Source organism: Rousettus aegyptiacus, unplaced genomic scaffold (assembly GCF_014176215.1).
Source record: "Rousettus aegyptiacus isolate mRouAeg1 unplaced genomic scaffold, mRouAeg1.p scaffold_m13_p_2, whole genome shotgun sequence".
NCBI lineage: Eukaryota > Metazoa > Chordata > Mammalia > Chiroptera > Pteropodidae > Rousettus > Rousettus aegyptiacus.
In genome coordinates, this window is record NW_023416295.1 from 26,717,165 (window position 1) to 26,738,233 (window position 21,069).

At 34.2% G+C, this 21,069-nt stretch overlaps 1 protein-coding gene across 4 annotated transcripts in view; it reads left to right on the forward strand.

Moving 5' to 3' along the window:
* TRAK2 (trafficking kinesin protein 2) overlaps positions 1-21,069 on the forward strand; it is a 55,549-nt gene that overhangs the window by 25,016 nt on the left and 9,464 nt on the right. For all 4 annotated transcript variants that reach the window (XM_016131075.2, XM_016131076.2, XM_016131073.2 and 1 more), the window contains 11 exons: positions 1,702-1,896; positions 8,990-9,066; positions 10,586-10,702; positions 11,720-11,929; positions 12,543-12,621; positions 14,294-14,424; positions 14,864-14,938; positions 16,066-16,200; positions 17,930-18,006; positions 18,290-18,493; positions 19,891-20,189. In XM_016131075.2, coding sequence (XP_015986561.2) covers positions 1,702-1,896; positions 8,990-9,066; positions 10,586-10,702; positions 11,720-11,929; positions 12,543-12,621; positions 14,294-14,424; positions 14,864-14,938; positions 16,066-16,200; positions 17,930-18,006; positions 18,290-18,493; positions 19,891-20,189 — 1,599 coding nt within the window. The remainder of the gene's footprint in view (positions 1-1,701; positions 1,897-8,989; positions 9,067-10,585; positions 10,703-11,719; positions 11,930-12,542; positions 12,622-14,293; positions 14,425-14,863; positions 14,939-16,065; positions 16,201-17,929; positions 18,007-18,289; positions 18,494-19,890; positions 20,190-21,069) is intronic.

Below are 21,069 nucleotides of genomic sequence, written 5' to 3' on the forward strand. Positions count from 1 at the left end.
AGAGTAACAAGAGGAAGCCTTGAACCTAAATGGAGGCAAGGTCGCTAGAAAGAAGTATGTGTACGGAAGAGACATTTGGAAGATAAAATGGTAGAGAAGGGGTGGTTATGACTAGATAATCAGGAGACTAATAAATAGTACATTGTCAGAAATATGGAAGCAAATGAGAGGAACTAGTCTAAAGGATATTTTGTTTAATCTACTAAACCCTGATTGTGTCTTCATTTTTAAAATTACCTTTTGGAAGTAGGGAATTGGTAACTTTGAATTTTCACAAAATTTCATTAATGTTTATTTAAAAAAAATTTTCTAGGGAATTGTAGCTCTTTAAATGAATGTTACTTTTGTTCTTCATTTCCATTATACCCTTGAATGCCTAAGAGTTCGTTTTTAGCTTTGCATATATTTATAGTCAACCTCTCTTCCTGCAAGTATTACAGCGACAACCTGTATGTGATATGTGTGGCAGGCAAAATTTGGATACTCACATGGAATTCATTGAAATAGAATTTGGATATGTATTTTAGGGCTCTTATTTAAGAAATCTGCTAAATGTGGAGAGCTTCTTTAGAACCACATTAAGGTTTTAAATGTACCTCATCTTTGTGGTTATGAAGCCACAGCATGTCCTTCTGGGTAGAAGGATTGTTCGATATCGCCAGCTTCTTTGTATTTGATTTATTAAATTGTCATTCTTAAGATAAGGTCAAGTAGTAGAAGTTTACTCCTTTAAGGTATATTTTCTTAAAATGAACTTCGTTATTCTTTGCCAGAGTTAGAACATGTTTCTTTATACTACCCACAAAGGAAATACCAGATCTCTTTAAAAAGTGAGAGGGTTGATGTGACATCCTGTATTTTCTCTATTTTAAGCCCTAGTATTTTAAGCATATTACAAGCGATAACTTGCCTCTTTTTGTAAATGGCTAAATTTGGGAGGTGTTAAATGATGGGCAATATTTGGAACAGAACACCAGGAGCAAACACATAAAAGAAAAGCCTTTGAGGTGTGTATGCAGTGGGGAGTTAGAGGTATGCAGGAGAGGGAGTAGCGGTGTTAAAGGTATTCAGGACTTTAAATGTGCCACATCTTTCAAGTAAAAATGGTGAAGTATATATTCCAGTATCAGTACTGGAATATTAACATTCATATTTAACCAGGAAATGTTCAGGTTTTTTTAAATATATGTAGCTGCTGTGAAAATATACTAAAATATAATTTTACCAGATTTTGAAAAATCTTCGCACAGAGTTCAAATTCTGTTACTTAAGAACATATAGTTGAATTCCTTTTGAACTGGCTATTTTCTGCTGGTTGTTTTATGCTGCCCTTTTCCCTCAAGCATGTAAGTTATTTAAGAACAGATCTCTTTTAAGCAGCACTAAGTAGATTGATAAGGGAGAAATAAGAAATTTGTCTAAATTTATTTTAAACTTTAAAAACATAGTTATATTCACTATGCAGTATATATTTAGATAGGGTGTAATTAAAATTCATGGTATTATTTTTACTATAGAAGTTCTCATAGTAAAGAAACCTGGAGAAAGACCAACTATAGTATCGGAATATATTAAAAATCAGTGGAGAAATGATGTGGTTAATGTATGATCCTACTTTCATAAAACTAATTTCACCGATTTTTCTCCATAGCCTAGTAATTGAAATATCTTGGATTCATTTACATGGACTCTCCTCTTTAGATGTCTGCTCCAATGAGGATCTGCCTGAAGTTGAGCTGGTGAGTCTGCTAGAAGAACAGCTACCCCAGTACAGGCTAAGAGTGGACTCTCTCTTTCTCTATGAAAATCAAGACTGGACTCAGTCCCCACAGCAGCAGCAGCATGCATCTGATGCCCTTTCTCCCGTCCTTGCTGAAGAGACTTTCCGTTATATGAGTGAGTGTTTTTTTTTATCCTTTTAGAGTTTGTCCATTGAAATAAAAATCAGGAATAACTTAGTGTTGATTTTTGATATCCCTTACCGTTGTTCATTGTGTAGTGACTTTAACTCAAACTGATTTAACAAGGTCTGAATGCAGAAAGTTTGTGATTCTTATGACTCTGAGTGTCCAGGATGGCAAGCATACTCGATGTTTCCATTTCTCTCATTTTTTACTTGATACTTACCTCAGAGTGATTAGAAAAGAGAACTTAAGAAATGGTGAAACCATGTAAAATTTTAATATTCCTTTATATCTCTCAACATTTATTTTCCCAATGGTTTGTTATCCTGAGCCATCAGCTTTTTAACTCTTTTCTTTTGATCATAGTTACAGGAACTGTCATTAAGGATAGTTCTTAAATATGTGAGTAGTTTTAATAATGCCGAGGAGAAATAAGTGCACACTATATAGCAATCTTAATTATTTAAGGATTCATAGAGAATATTTCAGTGAGAGGCTAATAAGCCATGTTTGTCCTAAAACATGTTTTATACCAAGCTCTTATAAATGACAGAATTAAATAGAACACTTTTTAAACTTTAAAGTATGGAGAACATTTTGTTTTTCACCTCATTCCAAAAATCTGCATTCAGGCTGAGCTTACTTTTTGTTTTATTCATTCACTATAAAAATATTGTGTGCATAATAGCTATTAGAATATCTAATAAAAATCTGTAAGTTCAACATTGATATGTTTGTGAAATTCTTTCCATTTGAATTAGATATGAGGTTGCATCAGGTCCTAGACATTTTCTCAGTGAATGCTTCAGTGTTTTTAAAGATTGTAGGTAGAGAATGATTGTTGTGAAATACTCATTTTCACAGTAATCATTAACTTGTTTTTGATAGTTTCCTAGAACCAGGTTACTTTCAGAAAAAGAATTTTAAACGTTGTTTGAACTTGAATTGGAATATCAAGAAACTCAAATAAAACTGTATTTCAGTCCTCAATAATTCTTTTAAGTAGCTAAATATTAAATTAAGGTTCTTAGGGTTTTCCTAAATTTCTAGTTTGAGAAATTGCTTGAGATTTTCTAGAAAATGCTTTTTAGAAGGAACACTATTTTTTATTTCCATTTCCCTTTGTTCCGTGAGTTTTTAGATACGTGAGAAGAAATTGTCAAACTGAAGTTTCATTATGGTAAATTTAGTTTGTCATTATTTTAATAAAATGGCACAGAAAGTGCCCTTTAGTTTACTTGTTCTTTGTCCTATAGGTCACGGGGGAGAAGGGCAGAACTGTGCTAGAATAATGTCTTAGATCATGATTTGATGGAGGTCTTAGATCATGATTTGATGGAGGTATTTCTAGGATGAATTTTAAATAAAAAACTGAAAAATAAAAGATAAGAAAATTCTAAAATACTTGATTTTCAAGACTTTATATAAAACATGATTTGATGGAGGTATTTCTAGGATGAATTTTAAATAAAAAACTGAAAAATAAAAGATAAGAAAATTCTAAAATACTTGATTTTCAAGACTTTATATAAAACAAACCATAATGTTCAAGGGAACAATTTAAAACTTGAGATTAATAGGATGATACAGATCTGTACTTCTGGGTTCTGAAAAACTCTCCTATTCCTTTAGTTGAATTATACTATTTTCATTTCAACAATTTGAAAAGTAAATTGACATTAATTGGAGAATTGAAGGAATTAGGAATACAATTTTGCAGAAAAATGTAGAAATTGTTATTTCTAATTGGTAGTTAATATTTTTCCTCAAAAGCTGTGCCCTCAAAAATTATTGACTTGTATTGGCAGAAAAGGAGATATAACTGATAAAATGCTCAGGAAGCATTAACCATAAAGTCGTAGAAATAAGCTGATATATACTTCCTTAGATCAACCATCTCAACCAGTTCCACAAAAGAATTAAGCCATATGCCCTAAAACATCTATTATATAATGAATTGATTACCTTATCACCTATGCATCATGTACTAGCTAAGTATTATCCATAGGAGAATTGAGAACATCGTCACTCAAATCGTCTATAGGGTTTAATTCTCCCTGGAACCCTGTTGAGAAAGGCTGCCTTATATATACAATATATAGATGGTATATGTCATCAGTCTTCTTTCTCAGTTATTTTGAAGGCAGTTTTTTATTTTGCAGAAATGTTCTTTGTATTATAATAGCAAGAGCTGCAGTCGCTTCTCAAGATCTTTCTCCAATTGTCAGGAGGGAGCTATTGCATCTTTTACTGTGCCACATGGATGGTGTTTTTGTGTTTGGTTTTGGGTGTGGGAGAGTGATGAAAGATGAGAAGTCTTTTTAAAATTCAGTAATTGTGGTGAAAACTCTAGATCTTGAAAAGGGTCATCTGAGAGAACTATCAAGCACTATCTCATATGAATGACAGGGATATCAAAATGGATTAACATCGGCATTTCCCATCCTAAAAAAAATGTGAGATGGGGTAGTTGATATGAAATTATGCAATTAGAACATAAAGTAAGGACGAGTGAAGTGCTTATGTATATTATCCCCCATATTTGTTTCAGGCACATTGGGTTCTCTAGATATTGCACCAGAAATGTTGAACATTAATTAACAACCTTCCGAAATCAAGTTGCAGAATTGTTCTGTAAAAATGTTTATCATCTCCCTGATGTATAAAATTTTTTTTCGAGAATTAGGTTAGGCAAGTTCATGTCTGGAAACAAGCAAGAAGCATTGCTAGTACCATTTAACATATTTCTCTCTCTTTTTTTTTTTACCATTTTAAAAATTTTAATTAATTTCAAGTATACAGTACATCAGTTAGACATTTATGTGGTTTATAAAATGATCCCCCTAATTACTTCTCTCCTCTAGTCTTCCACCTAGCCATTTAATTAATGCTAACTGCATTCCCTATCCCATGCTCCTCATCCCCATCTATCACTACTAATTTGTACTTCTTTAACGTTTCACCCCATTCTCCCAGCCCCTCAACCTATTTCTATTTTAACAGCTGATAGCTGAAGGGAAAACAGGATTTGGTAGGATTGATGAGAATAAAAATCGTTCTGCTTGACTATCTCCACATTCCTGAAAACAATTACAGTGAGGAATTAGCCTATGGCCTTGGAAGCATTTGATCACACCTAAGTGCCAATAGAACAGGAAAGAGCTTTTTTCTGAGTGCTTTTGGAATCCTCCCATGCAACAAGTCTTTGGCCTGAGTATTGTGATAAGAAGAGAAGATAGAACTCATTAGGCTGCAGAGGGGAATCCATTGTGTTCCTATATGCTTGGTGACTGACATCAATTAGCAACTCTCATTGAGGTGGCCCAGCCTTTGGGATTTGGTAGTATAGAGCCCATTTCACATAAACCATAAGAATTGGAGAATTCTGGTTGCATTATCTAACACTTTGCCATAATATATATTTAAACATTTTAAAATTCATTTTTGCTTTTTGAAACCTCTTAACAAGAGCTACAGTTTTTTAATTGCCAAGGTAATATTTGTTCTTCATGGAAATTTAGCAAAAAATCCGAAAACAACACAGATCAACCATAATCCCCACCCTGAGATAACCACAATTTACATTTTAATGTATATCCTTCCAGCCTCTCTTGTATATAGATATGCTCACATTTTAAGGAACAGAATTGGGATCTATGCTGTTTAATAACATGAGGATACTGTAGTATTTCATTAGATAAAGGTCTTTTGATCTTAGGAGCTGGCAGAATGGTGTTGGAGCCCGTTACTGGGAATGAGCGCTCCCAAGTTTTTTTGATTTTTTTTTTTTTATGACTTTGGGAATGGGGGTTGCTATCACCTCATTATTATCCTGGCTTTGCACTAAGGGCTTGCTTTGTGGTATTGGACATGTCATATAATTCCTCTCAATCAAGATTTGCCATATAAGAAAATAAGATCATTAAACTAAATGAACTTCTTAAGGTTCAGCTATACATTTTCAGACTGTGATAGATGGTAAGCATTTATAGGAAATACATTTAGGTTCTCCATTAAAACATGTTTTATTCTTTACATTTCTGTATCACTGGGTCCTTCATTTTCTCTTGCCCTTTCATCATGTCTGACTTGTAACTCATAGCTGTTTTTCACATCCTTAACTTATTGGTTTTTCTTCAAATTAAATTTGCCACTTCAACTCTGGTCAGTTATGTAATTGAAGCCATGTCATGTATTTTTTAAATCAGTTGTATAAAAACTGTTTTTAACTGAGTCTTATTAATGTGGAAATAAAAGGCTAAGGTGAGAGACAGTAAATACAGCACTGATTCAGGCAGAAAGCCAAATAGTGTTTCCTTCATGGGGTGAAGGGAAGGGATTTTTGTGAGAAAAGAAAGGGAAAAAATTACATTGAATAGAAGGAAGAAATTTCTATTGGTGCTAATAAACCAAGGAAGGAATTTCTATTGGTATAAGTAAGCTAAGTTATTCTTTAGCTATTCCGGTGCTAAAGAATCTTAATTTTCAGTCCTGTAGTCAGGAGGTCTGCTTTCCTGTTAGCTTTGTAAACAGCTGTTCGGAAGGTTATGCTGTCTTAGCCCATTCCAAAGGTCATTTTGCTCAGTTCAAACATTTCAAAGGCTCAAGGACAGGCAATGCAGTTCCTCTGGAATGGCTGCCCTGACCGCGTTTTAAAATGGCTTCATTTATGCCAGCTTTTCAGTCTCCAGAATTCCTGCCTCTTGCTTACAGTGTTAATCCTGGGTCAGTGGTTTTCATCCCTAGCCCCACATCAGAACACCTGGGCATCTTTTACTTGCAGCCTGTGCCCTGGATTGCCTCCAAATCAAGTAAATCAGAATCCGGAGTTGAGACCCACTGCCCTACATTAAATTTGGTTTTGCATTTATTGGCTGGTTTCCTGTAGTTAATTTAGAGCATAGATATATTGTTTTGATCTCTCCCCATCTTATTAACAAGACCAGAAGTAGTGGGGGCCATACACTGTATCTGCCTTGTATTTTTGTGTGTGCAGGTTATCTTTTTTGTTTTAAAAACATTTTTATTAAAATATAGCGAACATACAATATTATATTAGTTTCAGGCATATACCATAGTTATTCAATATTTATTAGATAAAGAAGTTGATCACCATGGTAAGTCTAAACCATCTGACACCATACAATCAATGTTAGTATAATATTATTGACCATATTCCCTATGCCATACATTACATCCCCATGGCTTATTTATTTCATAACTGGAAATGTGAACCTCTTCTTCCCCTTCACCTCCTCCCTTTTTAAAAATTTTTAAATTATAGTTGACATTCAGTATTATTTTATATTAGTTTCAGGTGTGCAGCATAGTAGTTAGACATTTATGTAATTTACAAAGTGATCCCTCTGAGTATCCACCTGCCACTACACATAGTTATCGCAATATTAGTGACTCTATTCCCTATGCTGTACTTTACATCCCTGTGACTTTTTATAACTATCCATTGTATCTGCCTTATTTTTAATTCTTAGTTCCTGCTGTACTACCTAGTTAAATTGTGAAGATAACTTAGGCCCAAAAGCCTGTTTCCCTTATCCTCATGGTTAAATTATGGAATAATTTATAGGAATCAATTTCTCTCCTTATAAATATAAATTCTTTTGGAGTAAAAATGTTTCTAGTTTTTTGTTTGAGTTATTTGTTTGTTTGCTTTTTAGTTATATTTGAAACTTTTCAAAGCTATCTCCTAGTACCATCTACCTAGCACCTTGTTTTACTTTTAAATAGGAATAAGACTATCATTAATAATTAGCTCTAGGTAATCCCCAGATTCATTTTAAGCATCGATGCTAAAAAGGAAAATTAAAAGCTCAAATAAAACTAAAATATCTCTAATGGTATTTTCGGACAACCTCAAGTTTTAATACAGGGCTGATAAACTACAAATGACTTAAATTATAATATCTTCTGCCAATTTGGTGAATTATTTACAGAGAATTTATAACCAAGGCTATTTTATATATACCAGTTGTGTTTAAAAAGTAATAATTATAAACAGTTGTATGATACTTGCAGTTTTGCTCAGTAAAATCATCATATTTTAACTTCCTAATGACCTTCTGAGATGAGTATTATCACATTAATATTATAAATATGAAATCTGAATATCAGAAGGTTTAAATGACTTGTTCAAGCACACTCAAATATGTGAATTCAATTTTTCTGCTCTAAAGTCTCAGTTTTTTCTTCAAGACAACTAATTATAAACTAATTGTAAAATCAATCTAAGTCAAACACAAATGTGTATCATGTAGTCTACTGCAAATTTAAAATATCCCTTATTTATTATGCATTATCACTAGCTTAAAAAGATATATTGCGTATTGTGACTGCAATCAGTAGAGTTGTATTTGTCCTCTTTGGAACTAAATTATCCAAGTGCATTGACAGTTCCTAAGTTTATGAAGTACAGAAATACTGGGCTTGAATTATGCAAGTAATAGTATAGTATACAACTTATTTTATAGCAAAGGCCTAGATATGAAGATTATCAGAAAGTTTTTAAGTAAGCTAAAAAAGATTATGGTTCAGAGCAGAGCTACAAAAAGTCCTACAAGTCCTTTTCCTTGTTGATTAATATTAGCTCAATTGGTAGGTGATGGTACATATTCAAGATAATCACAACAGAATTCTAATGAATTCCTCTGTAACAGCATAGCCTTTCACTAACTCGCTCCTCAATAACTTTAGTTTAGATTAGGATATAAAACAATTGGTGGTTTAATGCATTCTCCCAGCCCACATTCTCTAGTGTGAGTGGGCCAAAGTTCTAATCTTACAGAGGGAGAGGAGGTAGTCAGAAGGTGACTGCCTTGTGATCTTTTGATTCTTAATTTATCTTATGATGCACATTTATTTGTAATAATTTGTATATTTCCTGAGTGTCTAATATATGAAACGTTTCTTTCCTTTTCTTTTTTCACATATATTTTTATTCTCCTGAATGTCCTTTTGTAAAAGCCTGGGTTTGTTGTTGTTATTTTTCAGTTCTTACAAATATTTTAATTTTTCTGTTATTTCTAAATTCTATAAAATTCTAAAAATTCTATTTTTAACTATCTTAGTTCTAGGCACAGACAGGGTGGAGCAGATGACCAAAACTTACAATGACATCGACATGGTTACACATCTCCTGGCAGAGGTAGGAATATATAATTTCTTTCTCCAGTACAAAGAGCTAAAACTTGAAAGATTGTTTGGAATCTATCAGATTTTTACATCAAATGAAAAGTTATGATGTCTTCGCTCTCAGTTATTTTCTATAAGGTTGTTACAATTGAAACAACTGGCATTCCAAAGTAGAGTGGTTCTTGAAGTTTATTGTTATGGAATTATAGAAGGTTTAGTGAATTGGGGAGGGGGTGGAGCTGTTTGTTTGCTTGTTTGTTTGTTGTTATAGTGATGCTGGCTGGCCTCCCAGTCCTAGAAAAGCACACGTTGTTATTCAACCTGTGGCAGCGCTTCCTATTTAAGAAGCAACTCCATTGCAAATCAACACATGCAGTTTGGAACATCTTCCCAAAGATTTTTGCTTTTATTTGAGCTCCTTTTGACCATGATATTTTAAATATGTATGGTGTATCTCTTCCAATTGGCAGTCATAGAGGTCTCTCCTTATACTTTAATTTCAGTTGATTTTATGGAAGGCTGTCTCTCCTTGAAGTACCCCTCTCTACTCTCCCCTCCAGCTCCCCAAAGTGATTTTGTGTATGCCACTTAGCCCATATGGAAAATGAGATAAGTGGGCCTTGAAAATTTGGAAATAACTCATCTACCTGTTTTCATGTGCTGTGAGGCAAAAGGACAGAAGGTTAATTTTATTCATAGTGAGTAATGTAAGTGGAACCCATACTCATTTATAAGGCAGTTATATGTTTATCGACAGTTTTTCATCCTACAGAATATAATTCGCACCTCCACCATGTAGTTGGGATTCCTATGCCCTTGCCAAGTATTACCATGTACCCAGAAAGAGTAACTCTTGCTTTACTTGGCTTTTTTGTAGGCCTCCCTGCATCATGCCACCAACTTCTTTAAAAGGAGTGCCCTTTTTTCTATAGTCTAAGCAGAACCTTGTAGCCTTAAAACTTTTTGTCGCTTATTTTATTTCACATCATTCTTGCACCAGTTGACAGTAGGGCTCTTGGCTGTGCTTCCCTCTAATCCTCTGGCTCTCAATGCATGTAAGTTTTGCTCTCAATGAAACTTTTTAACGTGCCTACCTGATTTTCTAATATAATATACCTTATTCTGTATCATTACCATGCTTGGTAGACAGATGCATTTAACAAATATTAATTGAGCTGTTACTGTGTGCCAGACCCTGTCCTACATTGATTTTCTAATTCCCCAAAGTTTTAAGTTTACAGATTGGATTGCTGATTCCTAATTAATAGGGTGATCAATAAATCTCACTTGAAACCAAGAAAAGAAATGCCCTCTTGCACTCGCAACTGTGGTAGTCCTCTATTTGACCAACATATATTAAACACCACCTATGTGCCAGACCCAGTGTTCATTTTGGTATCTGGGCATTAAAATGAGTCTTGATGCTTTGTAGGACATTGCTTTTGTGTTTAGCAGAATTGACTACAGAATTTCTAAACGACCACTTAATTTTGTTTGTACTCAAAGAAAAGGTGTATTTGATATTTTAACAGAGGGATCGTGATCTGGAGCTAGCGGCTCGAATTGGGCAAGCTCTCTTAAAGCGGAACCATGTCTTGTCTGAGCAGAATGAAGCCCTTGAGGAGCAGTTGGGGCAAGCTTTTGATCAAGTAAGTCTTTGATCGAGTATTTGCAGCATGAAATAATTAGGTCCTGGCAATGGAGAAGTTTTTTTCCTGGATGTCCCTGAATTGATGCAATAGTAGGTAAATAACACCAGTACATGTTGTCTTTGTTGGCAACCATAGAACTAACCAGTAAAGAAGTGAAATGTTGTTGTACAGAGGAGTGCTCATGTGGCCCTACCTTAGTCAACATAAAGCCTGTATTCAGTACCTATAGTTCTTATGGCACCCTGCTTAGATTTTAACACTTTATCCTCACCACTCTTTGTGGACTTGGTGTGTGATCTTATCTTAACTTTATTTTTTTAACATATTCCCAAATAATAGATATCCAAATGAAGTGTCTTTATTTAAAAACCCAAACAAAAGGAAAAACATAGAAAGGAAAAGAAATTTTTGAAAAATGCATTTATTCCAAAGCAGTAAATAGTTTTAGTGAGAACTGATTTATTAACTTGAATGGATAAATTTCAAATTTTCTCTAATTTGTTATTTTTATCTAGTTTTATTTAAATTTTATGAGTGAATTATATTTAATAATATTTGAGTCTTTATGTTTAAAACATTTATCCCCTAGAACTAAAGTTAGGAAGTCATGCAGAGTTATACAGCTTAAAAGTACAAGTCTTTAGGATTAGAATTTGAAGTAGGGATCTATTCTGATACTTTGAAGATTCTTTAGTTTTGTTTTTAACTGTGAATGTATCATAATGTGAAATTTTCCTCATATTTGTATTATATAGAATATGAAGACTGGATCTTCTCACCTAGTATAGAAAAAGATGTATTTGTTGAATTAATGCTCTAAAATTGTAATTTAAGAAGTATCTGAGGTTTGGTTTGTTATTCTCTTTTTAGCACTTGCTACTTTAGTCAGTAAAATCTAGCAACGGATTTTATTTTTATGATGAGAAACGATTGCTCTATGAATTAGAAGCTATACTACATGTAAATAATGCAAAGTAAAGAACATCTTGTAAATCAAGCCCTTTTGCTGCGCAGGTTAATCAACTACAACATGAGCTATCCAAGAAAGATGAGTTACTTCGAATTGTCTCCATTGCTTCTGAAGAGAGTGAAACTGATTCCAGCTGTTCTACACCCCTTCGGTTTAATGAGTCCTTTAGCTTATCACAGGGTTTGCTGCAGTTGGACATGCTGCAGGAAAAGCTCAAGGAACTGGAAGAAGAGAATATGGTTCTTCGATCCAAGGTACATTCAACCTAATTCTCAATTTCCTTTACCTTAAAGGTATAGCCCCAGGTAGTGTAGAGGTGAAATATGGCATAACTAAGGATTTGCTATTGACATTCTAATTAGGGAGTGGCAGCCAGGGCACATGTATTTGCCTTCTCTTGTTACTTAGATCCCACTGAAAAGTCGGTAACAGCAAGTTGACAGAAGAAATAGAGAAAGCCACAATATAGACTATATATATCTTGTGGAGTTTACACAAATAACTAAATAATTACAACTGTGATAAGAACTATACTGGAAAATTACAAGATTCTGTGAGCTTGTTTAATAGGGAGGAATCAAAGAAGTCCTACTTAAGCAAGTGATGTTTTCACCACGGCTAGGGATTAGCCAGGTAGAGATGTGTGGCTAGAAGGGGTGAATAGGCATGTGCAAAGGCCCTGAGAGGAAGGAGGGGTAGATGTTTGTCACATGCTTTTCCATACCTTTATACCTTTATTTTATGATAGATAAAACTTTATGAGATTTTCCTTTGTGATTAATTTTTATCTTCAAAAGAGAATTAAAAGGTTTTTTAGTTAATACTGTAAAAATCAGAAGATATTGCATAGTACTTTTTTTCTTGAAGGCTTGTCACATAAAGACAGAAACTATTACCTACGAAGAGAAGGAACAACAGCTTGTCAGCGACTGTGTTAAAGAACTTCGTAAGTACTAACATTCTGTTTCTTAGCGTTTGGGCAATTCTTTGGTAGGATATCTCCAACTTGGAAGTTTGAGCAATGGTTTTAGTAGCAGTATCTCAAGAAACAGTATTAAATAATTCCTGAAGATCTTGGAATATCATATTGAACCCACAAATCTAAATAAAATGCTATATGTACTTTTAAGAAATATGTTTCAAATTGCCATCATCATTAAATAAAGACCTATATTTCTATCAAGTATAGTATATTAGGGTGAAAGGAACCGAAGCTCTTATGTTGTTGATGATGAAATAGTCCTATAGAGAATATGTTTGCCAGAGTCAGAAAATGATAAGTGGCAGAGCTAGGGCTTAAATGATGACACAAAACCTAACATTCAATGCATATTTAAGTGCCAACTATGTGTCGTCTATAAAGGAATATGTTTTGGTTTGACATAATGTTAACTAAAATAATCTTCTAACTATATTAGTTGGGAAAAGGTCAGCTTTACTAGAGAAAAATATTTAATTCCTCTGTAAATACTTATAGTCTTTCATGTTGAAAAAGAAGATGTAACATCATGTCAGTTCATTTGGGCTCTGGGCCTCAGAAAGTGATACCTTAAATTAACAGAATATTAGAGGACAAGAAGGAATGGAAATTGAATCACCCTATCAGCACTATCATTACCCACCTTTTACACTGGAAGGAAGGAAGGAAGGGAGGGAGGGAGGGAGGGAGGGAGGGAGGGAGGAAGGAAGGAAGGAAGGAAGGAAGGAAGGAAGGAAGGAAGGAAGGAAGCGAGGGAGGGAGGGAGGGAGGAAGGAAGGAAGGAAGGAAGGAAGGAAGGAAGGAAGGGAGGAAGAGAGGGAGGGAGGGAGGAAGGGAGGAAGGAAGGAAGGAAGCAAGGAAAGAAGCAAGGAAGGAAGCAAGGAAGGACGGAAGGACTTGCCCAAAAGCTCAGGTCCGGGCCTCCTTCTTTATTGCCATCCTCTGAAATGTTATAGCCTTTCTGTTAATTAAAAAAATAGTTTTATATGACACTGAGAAATGGTTTTCCCACTTGTATTTAGGTGTCAAAGTTTTTATGTGAAATAAAGATTTATTTCCCCAGTGGAATTCTAAAGGTTCTATTTCATGTAAGGTTCATATTCTATGCAAGAATGTGATGCTGTAAGAATTGCTTTAGAGGCTCTACTCAGTTTGCCAGGTATCCCAGAAAGTCTCTGTCCTACAGACTCATCTCAGTACCTTTAGCAGATTGTGACTGTTCCATTCTGGAAATGTTCCCTAGTTAGATTTGTTAACTTTAATTTTCATTGTTTGTGGGATTTTATTGACATCTTGGCACTTGCAAAGATATATAATTCACCTATCTCTTTTCAGCCTTTTTGTCTTTCAGAAAGAAAAAAAATAGGGCATGTATCTTTCTCATAGGAAAAAAAAAAGATTAAAGCAAAACTTTTAGCTTTCTTGCCTTTACAAATCATCTGTTTTTAGCCCATTTCAGAAGAACCTTTATTTTTCTCTATTGGGTTATCTGGGTTTATTTTTAAAATTTATGTTAAAGAAAAATCTGTTCATGATAGTCCAGTGCTTGTTATAAAACAGGATTTGGCCCACACGCCATAGTTTGCCAACCCCTTCCTACATTTACTTTCATTTTTAAAATTTTTGATTTGTTTCCAAGGCGAAACTAATGCTCAGATGTCTAAAATGACTGAAGAATTGTCTGGGAAGAGTGATGAACTGATTCGATACCAAGAAGAGATCTCTTCTCTCTTGTCTCAGATTGTAGATCTTCAGCACAAACTTAAAGAAGTAAGTCCATTCATTCATTCAACAGATGTTTGTTAAGCACTGACCTAGTACCGTGCACTCTTAAGTACTAGATACATTAAGCAAAATAAACACGGTCTCTGCCCGTTTAAAGTTCTGATTGCTCTTTTAGTCTTCTCTCTGTCCTAAGTATCATGGATAACTACTTTCAAGTCATTATTTCTCTCTGTAAAATGGGGTTACTTCTACTCAGAAACTTGGGATGTGAATTCTTGACTCATCCTCATTATAATCTGAACATCTGAACAGATTTTATATTCTCATTTTATTGCTCATATTTGGCATTTGGAAGGTTAGCTTTTTGTAAGCCTCTACATAGACTATACCCCGGAAATGCACTCTTAGAATGTCTTCACAAAGAGATTAGTCTTTATTTTATATGGAAAGGCTTCACATGTCTCTTTTAATATTTTGTTATTAGCATGTGATTGAGAAGGAAGAACTGAGACTTCATCTACAAGCTTCTAAAGATGCCCAAAGACAACTGACAATGGAGGTAATGAAATCTTCCTTTATCTTGTAATTATAATACAGGGGGGGGAGGGGATAAATAGCTTCTTTCATTTTCGTGAATAAGATTTAAAACAACAGAGGATCACGATGAAATAATGAGAGCTAAGAGTAAACCATTTAACAAATTCTGTCTCTAAAACTAATACCATAGCAACATCTTTCTTAATTAATAGGGAAAACCTTGACTTTCATGGGATTCTTTAGGAATATATGACCCTTTTAGCAGTCAACTTTAACTAACCCAACAGTTTTTAAAATGTCAGGAGAAATAGCAAAAATCTCTTCCTTTTATATAATTTTTAATATATAAAAATTCTATATATTAGGTATAATTTAGTGATTCTTTAGCATTTAAGAATTACCTGGCTGAGTGAGTTTTAAATGGAGATTCCCAGGTACCTTCCCCCAAAGTTTCTAATATAGTAAGTCTAGAATGAGGGCCTAGAATCTGCATTTTTAATAAGCATCCCTAGCCCTGGTGATGCTAATGATCCAGTCCACATACCACATGAAGAAATTTTTGAAGTTAAAATGTGCTTTGAAAAATATGTGCTTTTTTAAACCATGCTTGTATATCTAACAGTAAAGACTGTTCTTAAACAAGGAAGAAGAAACTACTTGTTTAGAATGATTGAGCACCCTAACATCGTACACAGTAGTTTGTAGACTTGATCTTATCGTTTACGGACTTCAGAATGATATTTTCAAAATGTGTATCTAACAGTATGCTAAATCTTATTTGACCATAACTATTATTATTTTTCTATAATTTTTTAAGGATATGAAGCATTAAATATTGAATTAACAGTCATGATCACCTCAGCTACATTTTAGATTTTTAGGAAATCATGTTTATTTCTAATTCTGGACAAGACACCCCTAATTCTAGCAGCTTGAAATTATACACAACACACACGCGCGTGCGCTCTCTCTCTCTCTCTCTCTCTCCCCCTAAACCCCACCCTTGCTTAGTTTGTTTCAGAGTCTTTGTATCGAAATGGATTATATTCATAAACTTAGCTAGTTCTCAGCATAAAATTAATATTTATCCCAATGGATTTTTTATATGAGAATTTAATAAAGTATGCTAATTATCATCCTCTCTTTCAGCTGCATGAGTTACAAGACAGGAATATGGAGTGTCTGGGAATGTTACATGAATCCCAGGAAGAAATAAAGGAACTTCGTAGTAGATCTGGCCCTGCTGCTCATCTGTACTCCCAGTCATGTGGAGCTTTTTCTGGAGTAAGGAACTGAGAAAGATGTTATGTATTTAAGGATACTTGTTTAGAATTAGATTGTTCTGAGAGTGATATGGTTTCTGATGGTGTAAAGCATTTTAAGAGGAGATAACATGGATTTTCCTTGTTTCTGGAATTCAGTTACTGATTTAGGCCTTAATTTGCATATGTACATCTACCTAAATGCTCCAATTTCTTGTAGCCTTCTAACAGATGACTATGCACATTTACTATAATACATAAGATGAACCCCAAGGAAAGTAGCCCCTTGAGAGCAGGAATCATGTTTATTTAATTCTTCAATAAATAGCATTTTTTGAATTAAAGAAATTAATGAAAACTTCTGAGTTTATGCCAGAATTGTAATGTTGGTTCAAAGACTTATTTTAACAATCTAGTTCTTAAACACTTACATGCAATCCTGTGAAATTTTTTTAAAGACTGAAACTATAAATTATAGTAGATTTCCTGAAGAATATGCGGCCAGAATTTCTGCTTTTTAACTTTTTTATTTTGAAATAATTTTAAATGTAGAATAAAATAGTACAAAAAACTCTCATATATCCTTCACCTAGATTCCTCAATTTTTAACGTTTTGCTACATATACTGTATCATTCTCTTAATTTTCTTCTGAACCATTTAACAGTAAATGGCAGATACACTGTATTACCCCTTCTTTCTTCACGGTGCATTTACTAAAAACAAAGACACTCTCCTATATAACTGTGCTGCAATCATCACTGTCACGAAATTGACATCGCTGTAATACTGTGATAATTGCCAGGTGGTGATTTTCTAATTTCATCATGTTTTCAACATTTGTTAATAAGCATTCTTTTGTGGGTTAGAGCTTTTCTGTCTCATTTACTCATTTGTTTATTGAATTATTTCAGTATGGACTCATGGATTCCTATTTTAGTCAATGGATTGCAATTTATTAGTATTTTTTATTTGATATTTGAATTGTCCCAGTCTTGAAATCAGCCATTTCTCCAAGTTGTTTTGGTTGCTTTTCACAAGGAATGGTATTAAAAATTCAAGATCTGGGTGCTGTGTGTACATTGCTACTAGAGTCCTACTGCTTCCAGGCCCTTTCAGTAGGTACACCTAAGAAACAGATATACGTTCATACATACACCCACTCAAACACATCGATATCTATCTTTCCATCCATATTGTTCACACCAATACCTCTAATCCCAGTCATTGTCATCTCAGCCTCATTGAGCATGCCACCCATGCTAGTTGAATCCTCATTCCTGACCAGGGGAGGGGGAAGCTTGCTCACTTTTGATTTAATGACTTTTCCATATTATAAAAACTGTACATGTTTATTATAGAAAAGCCAGAAATTATAGAGAAGCAAAAGGAAATTGTTAAATACCATCAACTCTTGATCTCCACAGAATCACTGTTAACATCTAGTTTTATAGCTTTTCACGCCTTTTATTTTTCTGTGTCTGCATTTGTAATATTTTCTACTTATCATATTGGTTTTTGCCATTGCTTTCCTGTAAAAATATACCATGAGAAAGTAGTTGGTTCTTGTTTAAAAGTTACATTTCCAGAATTTTTCTTTTCTTCTTCTATGTTTGTTTTTGTGTGTGTGTATTTTCTTTTATTATAATATCAAAAGTACTGGATTCTGTAGATTGTTAATTTAAGGACAGTTCATTTCTTTTCTAACAACGTTCTTACGTAATCACTAAAGGAATTTCAAACTTTTTTTTAGGAATCTTTAGCAGCTGAGATTGAGGGAACCATGCGTAAAAAGTTGAGTTTGGATGAGGAATCTCTCTTTAAACAAAAGTGAGTACAGATCAAATGTGTTGTTACTCAACCATTGGGATGGAAATTTAAAAGAAGTCAGAATCCAAAGTGATAGGTGTTATGAGATTCAGTAGTAAATCTGATTACTTTTCAGTTTTTTCCTAGTAGTGCTCACATTTGTGAGAGTTCTCTTGTTCTAAAGTTTATTTTCTAATGATCTCCTAAAATTTAGAGACTATTCAGGGTGGCAGTATTTTAAACGAACTGCATTAAGCACTCCAGTAGTAGGCAGTGGCAATAATGAACACTTCTTTTTTGACAGAGCCCAACAGAAACGAGTATTCGATACCGTCAGGATTGCCAATGACACACGGGGCCGCTCTGTCCCATTCCCAGCTCTGCTAACGATTCCAGGCTCCAATCGTTCAAGTGTCATCATGACAGCAAAACCTTTTGAGTCAGGTTTACAACAAACAGAGGACAAAACACTTCTGAGCCAGGGGAGCAACTCGGAGGCAGTTCCAGGGTAAGAAACATAGATCACGGCAGTGATTCTACCCACATTTCTTGTGGTATTGACATACCAGATTCATATACTCAAATTCCAGCATTGGTCAAGGCTGTCCCAAGGAAGTTCTGGAGCTGTCAGTTTTCTTTATTATTTGTAAGACTGGTCATTGATTTCATAAAAGTTTTTGGAGTAAAAAAGCTACATTTAATTATGTTCAGAATGGAGCTTGCACTGAGCTATGAAATTCTTTCCTACTTTCTTCAGTGTGGCAAAGTTTGTGTCTAAATCTTCTTTGTATTCAAAGTCAAATTTTTTGGAATTTGGTCATGAGCAGTTATGTGTAGCATCACATGACACTTTCTCATAACCTATGCTCATAATCTCAGCTGTTTTGGTGCCTTGAGGATAAACAATAAGCTTGAATACCTATTGAGGAAAACTAGCTTGCTCTTAATTTCCTATTTGTTTACACTTAATTTTTTTCTACTTTTCATTAATTCAGTTCATTAAATTACATATAACTAGAAATTAAACAGCAGTACTGAAAAGTCGGCTGAAAGCTTCTGAAAGGAAGATGTTTAGCACCTGAGAAAAGTCTTTTCAAATGTAAACTTCCATTCCTCTGGGTTTTTAGTTGTATTGCTTTGTCTGTGGTGGACATGTTTGGCTCACAGTAGTTTTGTGTGTCAATACTACCTCACCCTAGGAGATCTAGCAGACAGTTCTGTGTGAATTCACACACAGTGGCCAGTGGCAACTGCAGCTTGACTTGCTACTCTTTCTTTTGGTATCAATTGTAAAATAACTCTAATTTTTAAAATGGTGAATAGTGAAAAATATGTCACAGAACTATGAAAATGCAATATTTACCAATCTTGTTTTCTTTTTTAAAAAATGTTCTTCAGTATTTCATAGAGGATTCTATGGCCAAAGCAAATTTTTTCACATTTTAGTATTTTTGAAATTGTTTATTTTTTATAGCTAATGGCATGTCATAATTTAACAGGTAGGATTTTTTTTTCTTTCTTAATACATAAAATAACAGTATCTTTTATAATCAATGGTAGTATAGATTCATGAAATATGATAATATTTACTTCTTTGACTACCTAAACTGAATTTATAGATGGTCCTATCAATAGTTTCATAAATTAAGTGACATAGAAAAGTCAGTAAACACTACATAATAATAAAGTATTTTTTTGCCTATCTGAAGTCACTTGAAATGATCAATAAAAATGACATATAGTAGTAATGATTTTGGTTTGTTGTTACTATTTCTGTGTTCCAGATATCTAAACACGTACTATTTATAAGACCAGTCTCTTGAGCATTCACCATTGTAAAAAGGAGAGATCTGCATTGTGCTATGATCCTTACAAATTTAATCAGTTAATGTGATTTTCCTATAGGAACATTCAGAAGGTGGGTCAACCAGAACCCTCCGAAGACAGTGATTTGGCTACAGCACTGCATCGCCTTAGTCTGCGGCGACAGAACTACTTAAGTGAGAAGCAGTTCTTTGCTGAAGAGTGGGAGCGGAAGATTCAGGTCTTGGCTGACCAGAAAGAAGGGGTTAGTGGCCGTGGCACCCCCACAGAGAGCCTTGCCTCTCTCTGTACCGACCAGTCGGAGATCACAGACTTCAGCAGCGCCAGTTGCCTTCGGTGTTTTATGCCTGAAAAATTACAAATTGTCAAGCCCCTTGAAGGTAATAAATCAGTAAGGGCCATTTTTAACCCATTTCCTGTTTAGAAAAAAAAAGTACAGCTCACTGACATCGTTAATTTAATTTTACATAAACACGCTTTTTGAGGCTGAAGCAAATCTGACTGGTTTTCAATGTGAAAATAAATATGAAAACTGTTCTTGGAGTTTTTTTCTAACCAGAATTTGTCTCTAATCATAATATAACAAAAATATATACATAAGTCAGATTCATCAAATGAATCGTCAACTAACAACTGTTTGAGAACGATGTTAACATCATACACAGGAATGCTGTGTTTTCCAGGATTTGACGTTTTCAGTGATCAAGAATTACTATATTTTGTAAATGGAAATACCACGGCTAAAAACAGAATGCTATACATAGAATGATGTTGTTTGTTTCCAAAGGCTATGGATATACTAGAGCAATGCAAAAATAATAGAAAAAGCGAGGTATTTTTGGCAGACTTAAGACTATAATCTGCGAGTTATCTTGGAGTAAACACTGCGGCCGCGAACACCGCCAGCGGAATATTCAGGGCAAATGGGAAATGGGTTCAGCCACATTGTTTATTGACCTTCCTTCACCTGAACTGAGATTTATATTGTAACTGTGAAAGCACTATGTGCAGAAGAAATCTTTATTATTACTAAATCTTGCTGTTTAGGTGACAGTGCATTATAGTCCTTTGTGGAAAATGAATGAAGAGATTTGTATTCTCCCAGGTCATAAGCCATCAATTTTCTTTTATTGATTTTTTTAAATGTAAATATGAGAGAGGAAGAGTAATCTTTTCTTGTCCTTTGCTAAGGACTATCATTATAACAATTTTTATGGTAAGGTAAATGGGATATGATAAGTAAAAATAATCTAGATGTAA